General features: G+C 43.8%; 1 protein-coding gene across 1 annotated transcript; it reads right to left on the bottom strand.

The window, feature by feature from the left end:
• Positions 1-3,018: 3,018 nt before the first annotated feature.
• On the bottom strand, positions 3,019-3,876 carry LOC150039761 (sperm motility kinase 3A-like). The gene has a single exon (XM_090327610.1). The coding sequence runs from the start codon at positions 3,874-3,876 to the stop codon at positions 3,019-3,021; it is 858 nt and encodes a 285-aa protein (XP_090183736.1).
• Positions 3,877-9,885: the final 6,009 nt, after the last annotated feature.

Genomic DNA, 9,885 nt, shown 5'->3' with positions numbered 1-9,885 from the left:
TGCTAGCATACAGGAAGAAAGAGAAAGAAAGAAAGAAAGAAAAAAGAAAGAAAGAAAGAAAGAAAGAAAGAAAGAAAAAAAAGAGAAAGAGAGAGAGAGAAAGAGAGAAAGAAAGAGAGAAAGAAAATGTTAGACACTTGGTTATGCCTTCTGTTCAAACCTAAGGAATAATACAACCAAACAACCAACCAAAATCAGAAAATCCCTCGTGGCTTATGAAGAGGCTGTTAGTATTGGGGGGGGGATTAAAAATATGGCCAGACCACCAGTACAAGAAAAAAAAAGAAGGCCAGAAATTCAGCTTTGGCTCAAGGCATGAAGATGACTAACATAGTGAGCAAATAAATAAATAAATAAAATAAAATAAAAATGCCAACTTAGGGAGACTAGGGAAACTTGCCAGTGCCTTCTGAGTTCAATCCTTTCAGTTAGCAGAATTAGCACCCAAATGCACATGAAAAGTGAAAATTTGGATTTTAGCTGTTAGAATTGAGAAGAGAAGAAGGAATAGGAGGAGGCGGAAGAGAAGTAGGAGGAAAAAGGGAAGAAGAAGAAGTAATAGAAGAAAAGGAAGAGGAAGATTAGGAGGAGGAAGAAACAGGAGAAGGAGGCACTGAATATCAACAAGCCTCTTCCCCATCAAAACAATTAGGAATAAAACAAATGTAAAAGAGGGTAAAATAAGAGAAAAGCCAAAGAAACACCTTAATGTGATCGGGGTGATGTATGCTTATGTCTATAGTTCTAGATTTTTAGAGGACTGAGAGTTGTGGATATTAATTTTTACCCAGCCCAGGTGGGAAAAATCCCTGAGTATCCATGAGATTTATAACCAATAAATCACACCCAGGGTGGGGAAAAAAAGAAACAACAACAACAAAATCCAGGGAGATTGAGCTGTAGTTCAAGTGGTGGATCAGTAGTCTTGAGCAGAAAAGCTAAGGGACAGTGCCCCAGACCTGATTTCGAGTTCTATAACCATGAGAGAGACAGAGACAGAGACAGAGACAGACAGAAACAGAGAGAGACAGAGGGAGAGAGAGAAGAGTTTTGAAAACAGTTAAGATGATTTTAAAATGAAATATAGAAGTTGAAAAACAGTTGTTTAATAAGACACGAGAAAAATGTAATTTTTTGACAATAAAGGTTAAAATATCATGCTAACCTCACCCAAATCTCACCCCAACCTACAGAAAGCCCTTTCTATCAGAGTTGTCAGTAATTTAGAATGGAAAATTCACAGCCAATGTTGAGATGATCTTGATTCTCTGATGCCTGTGTCTGTGCAGCCCTGGGAGAACTGATGGACTGTGCAGTATTTGACTTGCCTTATTTCCCTTGTGTCTGGGAATAGTCATGTCGTGGGGATGGGGGCCTGGGCACAGGAAGTGGAAATCATTGTTGAAGAGCTTTCTCTCACAGGAGGAGCTCACAGAATTCAGAGTCTTAACCAGCACTGATTTAAGCTATATTTTTTCTTTCTTTTTTTTTCCATTGAAGAGTGGAGTTTTATTACATTTAAACAATTACTGATAGACCTCACAGATATCTATCATGAAGAAAATATGGATTTTTCTACATTCTATAAATAAACTTAGAATTAAAATGAAATTCAAGCTTAAAAGATTCAGTCACTTAGCTACATTTTAAAGAGGGAACACAAGTGCCTCTAAACTATTCCTAAGTGTACCAAGGAATAGAGCATACAGAGAGGACAGCACTGCCAGCCACCCAAGAGAGGACAGCACTGCCAGCCACCCAAAGACAGTTTGGCTTCATTATTTTCTTGTCATGATTGATCATGTTTTTTTCTTTGGAGAACATTCACTCTGTTTTTCCTTAGAAAATCAGTTGTGTTTTCAGGCAGTACAATTTGTGACTACCTGAGCACTGATCTTTCTATTGGAGTCACAGTGCCAGAGACTCAAGCTCCTTCTCTCTTGAATGCCCCTGGTGTTACAAAGTCACTGGCTGGGTGGTTCTGGTATGACCACATGGATGGGTGAGACAGGGCTTCTAGCTTTCTGTGGCCTTGGTGTATTTCAGGGCTATCATTTTCTTTCTTGCATGATCCTGGTGTTACAAAGCCCCTGGCTGGGGTTGTTCTGTGAGCAAATGGGTGGGTGAGAAGCTTCCCTGTATCAGTGACAGGGCTTCTGGCTCTCAGTGAGTTTGGTGTCTTTCAGGGCTCTTCAATGCCATCTCTGGAACTGCCTGTTACTGGGTCTGCACACAGCAGCACAATCTCCTCAAGGTATCCATCATTCTACTCAGCATCCCCTTCCTGCCTCATTTTCTTCTGGAGCTAGAGGCTCTATCATCATGCTGTGTCAGCTCCAAGGAAAGGACAACATCCTCTGAGGTGTTGTGTCCAGGTCCAAAGCAAGAGCAGCCAGAGGTCCATGTTGAGCATGTTAGGAGCTCAGCAGGAAGAACTTTATCCACCGCCTCCACTGGCAGCTCCTTACAGCCATATCAGGCATATCTCTTAGGCCTCATTTTAGGCTGCTTGCAGCCCTGACTCTTGGTATCACTCAAGACTTTATTCTCATTCTATGGCTGTGAAGAGGGCAGGGATTTTGTTTTACCTCTTTGGCAAAATGTCTCCTCTTCTCTCTGTGGCAGGGAGGACCTTGGAAGGCAGCCACTGACTCATGATATGCCATGAGGTTGTGACTGGGTCTCCTCAGCAGGAAACAGGGAAATGTCAGGCAAAGAGGTGCTTCTGCCTGTCTGCTTCATATTACAGGTCAGCAGACACTGAGAGGGAAATGGTAAAGAGGAAATCTTGAATGAAACCTACCTCTCTCCTCCAACAGGAAGGTGGAAGGGTTTGGGACAGTGGCATACTGCCACTCCAGGGATTGAGCTGTCACAGGGCTGACTCTCTCTGCTTTCAGGCCATCTTTAATGAAAAACAGGTGGCCATCACATCATCAAAGGATCTGTGCAGAACTGATGTGTGGATTTGCGATTCACTGTACCACACTGAACACATCTTGCTTACCACAGTTGGGGTTAACTGCTTGGGCAGGGGCTCAACTGGATATAGGAGCCTTCCTCAATTCCATCAAACCATGTGTGTGCCATGAGTTGTTGCACATCAGACTTCTGCTGAGGGTCTAAAATTAAGAGCGGGAAAAAGACATGATGCCCTCTGGCAGTCAGGTGTAGTGGTACATCATACCTGACCTCGACAAAATTTCTACAGAGCTGGTTGAAAGTGCTCTCTTGAAATGGGAATTGTCCCATAATCACAAACAACAGGTTGGTGCCCAGACTCAAGACATCTACCTTGAAGCCATCGTAGGCTTGTTTCAGGTGTATTTCAGGGGTACAGATCACATAGGCACCACGAAGATCTGTGATCAACTGCACTGGGGCAATCCTCAGGCTCAACCCAAAGTCATTGACCTTGGCATTGCCGGGTTCATCCAGAAGGATGTTGTCAGGCTTCAGGTCCATGTGTGTAATCCCATCCCAATGGAAGTACTGCATCTCACTTCCCATCTGCTTCAGCAACTTCCTTGCTTCCTTCTCATAAACCTGGAATGATGCTTTGATCCAGCTCTGCAGGTTTCCCTTGGTGGCCATTCCCATCACCAGGTAGACATGTTCCTCTCCCTGGATCACTTGATACACCCTAATCACATGGGGGTGATTCAGAGGCTTGACAATATCCACTTGATTTTCCACCAGCGTTGGGTACTCTTTTGTCCCCAAGATTGTCACTGCGACCTCATTGTCTGTGAGGGAGTGATAGGCCTTCTTCACCTGCCCAAAGGTGCCAGTGGTCTGCTGTACATGGTATTGACTGGCAAGGAAGTCCCCCTCTGCGGAGGAGAATGTAGGGCATTTGCTGTCTGTTGACTCCATTTTTCTCATGGGATGGCAAATAGCCAGCCACAACCAAACAGCCAAGAAAATATGGTGGCTAGTATATTTTAAGAATACTTAGCTAAGTTAAGATGACAATAAATATAAATATTAATATATATAACCATTTTATACATCAGTGGAGTAGGTATCAAATCTTAACGAAGTTTAGCTAATCAATTCAGTGGTAGCATATCTTAAATTAGCACAATCTAAGCCACAGACTAATGGAAATCCCCAAACCCACACAACCCAAAGCTTCCCTTCCTCCCCCACCCACCAATAAAAGCATCAATGTAGATCTGATTTACTGCAGCACTGTAAAATAGCTCTCTCAGCACTTTAACTGAAAATGGAGAGCAACTAACAGCCTTCTGTAACCCCTCCAGGCACCTCACAATGGCATGTGAAGTCGGTGAGGAAATGGCCCAATCACAGTGAGGCCTAATGGCATCATGGAAGAATGGACCAATCACAGCCAGGCCTCGTGTCACCAGGATTGAATGGACCAGTCATAGCCTGTCATAGAACCATTGAGGATCTAGTTGGTAGGAATGTTTTAAAACACTTCAAGTGGACCCTATGGGCACCCTCATGGCAGCATTTTGGGAACCATGAGGACTGGACAAGTCCCTCCTTCCTTCTCCAGGATTATGACATCCTAGGATCTGCTTCTGCAAGACCTCAGCCTTCTGGGACATGCTCCCACAATCTCTGAAAACATGGTGGATCACAATGATCTCTGGAACACATGGGAGTGGCAAAAGCTACCAGAGTGGCATCTAGATTTAAAAAAAATTGATGTGTCAGGTTTGGTACCATATTATTTTACTGATTATTATTTTTTTTGCCAGTCCTGGGCTTGGGCTAACGGCCTGAGCACTGTCCCTGGATTTTCTCAAGGCTAGGGCTCTACGACTTGAGCCAAAGCACCACCTCTGGCTTTTTGCTACATATGTGGTACCGAAGAATTGAACCTGGGTCTTCGTGCATGCTAGGCAAGCACTTTACCACTAGGCCAAACTCCCGGCCCTTTACTGATTATTTTTAAAAACTCGAAATGTTTTTCATAAGTTGAGGGAATAATTTAAAATTAAAAGGCTTGGACCAAGAGTTTGGAATAGTGGTAGAATGCTTGCTAGCATGCACGAAGAGCCAGGTTTCATTTCTCGGTACCACATACATAGAAAAAGCTGGAAGTTTTGCTGTGGCTCATGTGCCTTGGGGAATACCAAGGACAGTGTTCAGGCCCTGATTTCAAGCCCCAGACACTCAAACAAAGAAAAATAGGCTTGCTGGGTGGTGGCTCATGTATGTAATGCTAGCTACACAGGAGGCTGAGATCTGAGCATAAGGCTGAAAGCCAATTAATCTCGAGAAAACGGGAAGTGGGGCTTGGCTACAGGGTAGGATGGTAGCTTTCAGCTAAATAGTTCCTGGATAAAGCCAAGACACAGAGGTAGGGTGGTAGCCTTGAGCTAAAGAGCTGAGGGACATCGACCAGGCAAAGTTCAACTCCCATGACCCACAAAAAATTGAAATAAATAAATAAAAATAAAATTAAAACACTAAGAATATCATAGAAAAATCACAAAACAAATTCTGACAGGAAGACAAACTTCAAATTTGTATCTGAGTGTTGCAAGAAAAAGATACACAGTGACAAACAAGGCCAAGAAAGATTCAGTCATGGAGGAGGGGTGAGGAAGGGAAAGTCAGGAATGAAGCCAGGGGAAGCTGCTTCTCTCTACCTTCTGTGGATTTGCATCTTCGCATTTACATTTTTTTCATTTTATGTAGGATTTCCTGCACTGGGTCAAAGGGTCCTGCTCCATCTCACACACTTCAATTGCTGGTGTATATATGAGCAAGATCTGGTCCGTATCCACTCCCACTAGAATTTACTATTATCTGTGAGATAAAAGAAAACAGGATTTCCCAAAAGATTCTTCCTTTGAAATCCAGAGATACTTGGATGAAACATTGAAATTAACAGAGAACGTCTAGAATAGGGGGCATAAGTGCCAGATGTCTACCTAGAAAGAGGGACCTGTTGAAATACAATCTCTTTGTTTGAAAGCTGGAACTTCACTTTAAAAAAATCAATAACTGAGGAAAGGACTTTTGACTAGTGGAAGAGTGATTACCTAGCATGCTTGAAAACACAGGTTTTATTAGTTTGAGGATATGGTGCCAAGGACAGTGCAAAACAAAGGGCCTAGGAATTTTTTTTTACCTGGGTCAATTCCTCTCCAGTGCAGAAGAAATAATGTCAGCTGCAGAGTTGTTGAATGACAGGTGGAAGCACGGAGCAGCCTCATAAATTTTCCAAGGGATGCAAGCAACACTCACCTTCCAAATTCAGGCCCACAGTAACCAAAGCTCCAGGAGAAAGGAGGTCCTCAAGTACCCCTCCGGGAATCAGCAGGAAACGATGTTTCCTCCTTAGCACTAGCTACCAAGTGGTCATTCTTCCCTTCCAATCCAGCTTTTTATTCTGATTCAGCCCCTCCTGCCATTCCTTCTCCTTATGATTGGCTGATGGGCCCCAACCTAAAATCCACACACCTGTGCCTGCTTGCAGTTGGGATGGGCTCGAGGTGCGCTGTCCTTTCAGTGAGCAGAAATGCTCAAGCTGAAGCTGTTTCCGCTCTCTAGTGTATGAGCAGGTGGGATGCACTGAGAATTAGTTTATTGCTAAGTAAGGGACCCATTTTACTTGAATCCCAGTCATGACATTTCTAATCTCGGGAAAAGGAGGAACTTGAAGACCAGTCGAGGTTGGGGATGGGGGGGAGGGGATGAATCTACATGAAATATTTCTTATTCCTCCTCTTCTTCCCCCTTTTTCTCCTTCTTCTTCTTCTTCTCCTTCTTCTTCTTCTTCTTCTTCTTCTTCTTCTTCTTCTTCTTCTTCTTCTTCTTCTCCTTCTTCTTCTTCTTCTTCTTCTTCTTCTTCAATGGCATGATTCTTGGACTGTGTTTGCTCAAAGCTAGCACTTTGCTACTTGAGCCACAGCATCACTTCCAGCTCTTTCTGACAAGGAATGGCCCCAGGGCTTCCTGCAGGCCAGGAAAGCACTCTACCAGTAGGCTATCCTCCCAGCCCCCAGGTCTGCCTTTGGAACTGCAATCCTCACATCTCAGCCTCCTGACTAGCTGGGATTACAAGGGTGATCCACTGGGCCCAACCAAGCCAGGTCATCTTCCCATTCTTTAGAAGTTGGAAGAGAATCCGCATTCACACATAAAAACATGATAAGGATCTCCCTAAATATCAAAACACACCAGGAGATGTACCCAGGAAATTCAATGACCAGGTAGTTCTCAGACTTGTAACTCCATAGGGAATAAAGAGTCTGAAGAACTGATTCAGTTGCGATTTACTAATAGACCAGAGTGCTCCAGAAAGAGGCATCATTTCAGAAGGCATCAGCTCAGCAGAATACTTTTGATCCATCTTGTCACTTTGGAATATGACCTGGCCCTCTCTATCCCACAGTGGCAGAGGATTCTTCTCCAGAAACTCCAGAGAACTGCTGAGAGTGAGATCACAGAGATGTTATCTGTTGGGGTGTTCCCAAAACCTGGGGTCCTTGATCAAAGGAACCAGACTGACAGAAAGCCAAAGTTAAGCAAAGTTTTATTTCACACCAAGCATGGAGAATGTCACTGACGGGTCAGGGCCAACTCTGTGAAGAGAGAGCGACCCCTCCCATCCTCACAGGCTAAGTTCTATAGGGCAAAAGCACAAACCTCAAGTTTATTACAGCTTCGCATTTGCTAGAGGCTGATTGGTTACAAACAGCACAGTTACACATGTACTTCTGCTGACTGCACGTCTCCACCTGGCCTGTCCCAACCTTGTAACTGAGCCTTGTGTTTGGAAATGGACTGGTTTGGGGGACTGTCTGCAAGTCGTTTTCGGTGTCCTCACGCTCAGTTCGCATTGAACTTAATCCAATAGTCTTGCTTTGGTTTTCATGTCTTTAAACAAGGTGTGCTTGTACTTTTTCATCCATAACAAATTGGTCATTCAGACCAGATGGAGTTACTCCGCTAGGATGAACTGGTCTTTAAAATGTCAGCAGATCCAGCAGAAGCAGCGGAAAAATGAACACCACAACACAGTTCAAAGAGAAGTCAGCAGCATCCCAGGATCTGTCACGGTGAGGAGTTTTCAGGGCACTATTGAGGCCCATATCACTTTCACAGCTTCTGATACCAGTAATGGAGACAGGGAAATCTCCCCTCCGGGTCCATGCACACCATTCTGAGAAGTTTCCCAACAGCTCCAATGCCATTGGCCTGTGGGAAACACCAGTACTTCTACCTAATTTCATTATGTATGTTTCCTTCTCCATGGCATACACTTTATTTTCTGGAGAAGTAAATGAATGTCCATACGTGATGATCTCAGTGAATTTTTCAATTGAAATATCTACAGGGGTTACAGTTATATTAGCCAGATAGTAGGTGCATTACAACTCACACATTGGCACCCCTTTTCAGATTTCTGTTCCCATTTCCCTCCCCCTTAATTTATTGCTTCGTCGTTTACATGTATAAGTTTACTGGTGTTCCATCTATTCTTTTCACAGAGACATGGAGCTGCCTTATTCCAATTCCTACTTCCTTATTGCCCTTCCTATGTCTACTTCCCATCTGCTAAGTTTCCTACTCTACCCCGTGGGACAGTTGCACCTCCTAAATGGAGATCTTAGCAAGCTCCCAGGGTCTCAGTTCTGAAACCCAAGCTACCCAGGAGGTTCAGATTTGGGGATTGCCCTTCGAAGGCAGCATGGGCCGGGTGTGGTGGCTCAAGCCTACCACACCACCTACTCAGGAGCCCGAGATCAGAGGATCAAGGTTCCAAGCCAGCTGGGAACAAGAGGACTTGGGAATATTACCTCCAAATAATCAGTAGACAACAGGAAGCGGGGCTTGGCACCTAGCTAGGGAGGTAGCCTTGAGCTGAAGGCCTCAGGGACAAGGGCCGTGGTCTTTAGCAGAGGAGCTCAGGGAAAGCACCCAGGCCGAGTTCATGCCCCTTTATCCAACCCACAAGCGCCTCTCCCCAGAACAACAACAACAACAAATACAAGCCAGCACAGGCAGGCAGGTTCATGGGATTCTTCTGTCTTCTGGACCGCAATGCCCTAGAAGTGGATCTTTGGCTGACATCCTTCCCCACTTGTTGGAGGTCATCTCGGGAAAGTGTGTAACCTCAAGATCCACAGACAGGACCAACACCAAATTACAAACCTGAGAAAGAACCCGGCGAAGTTAGGAGAGCACCAAAACACAGGCCTTTCCTCGCCCGTTCCTTCCCTTTTTTTTATCTTTCTTTTTTTTTATTTTTATATTTCTTTTTTTCATTGTATTTAATAAAAGGGTAACATGATATTTGCCAGATAGAAGGTGCATTAATTCACATACATTGATACCCTTCCACATGTCTTGGTCCCATTACCCTCCCCCCCACCCCCTCTTGGTTTCCCCCCCCTTCCCAGTCCTATTTCAAATACCAAATACAAATGTATCCAATATATCAGATAACAAAGTGAGATATTGTGTCAATATGAGATAACAAAGGAACAGCAAAAGAGATGAGATAATATAGCACATTAAGTACAGCAATCATTCATTATATGTCTTTTGTTTCAATATCCTAGAGATCCATTCAATTAGCTTCATACTATATGGCCTTATGTATCAAGATTTTGCTCTATTGCAGATCTCTGCTAGTAGAGCCCAAGGTTTCTACAGGGTATGATGAATGAGGGAAACCATTGAGGCTAACTTCCTTTGAGTCTGGCTTACTACATTTAATATCATTTTTTCTAAGTATTTCCATTTCCTAACAAATGGGGCGATGTCGTTTTTTCTGACAACAGCTTAGAATTCCATTGTGTAGAAATACCACATCTTGTGGATCCATTCATCAACTGAGGGACATCTAGGTTGGTTCCATATGTTTGCTATGGTGAATAATGCTGCAATTAACAT

This window comes from Megascapheus bottae, unplaced genomic scaffold, assembly GCF_031878675.1.
Source record: "Megascapheus bottae isolate mThoBot1 unplaced genomic scaffold, mThoBot2.hap1 HAP1_SCAFFOLD_45, whole genome shotgun sequence".
Classification (NCBI taxonomy): Eukaryota; Metazoa; Chordata; class Mammalia; order Rodentia; family Geomyidae; genus Megascapheus; species Megascapheus bottae.
Note: the sequence above shows the minus strand (reverse complement) of the source record. Positions and strands in the feature narration are given on the sequence as shown.

Coding starts and splice junctions, on each gene's coding strand:
- LOC150039761 (XM_090327610.1), bottom strand. CDS start 3,876: ATGGAGTCAACAGACAGCAAATGCCCTACATTCTCCTCCGCAGAGGGG.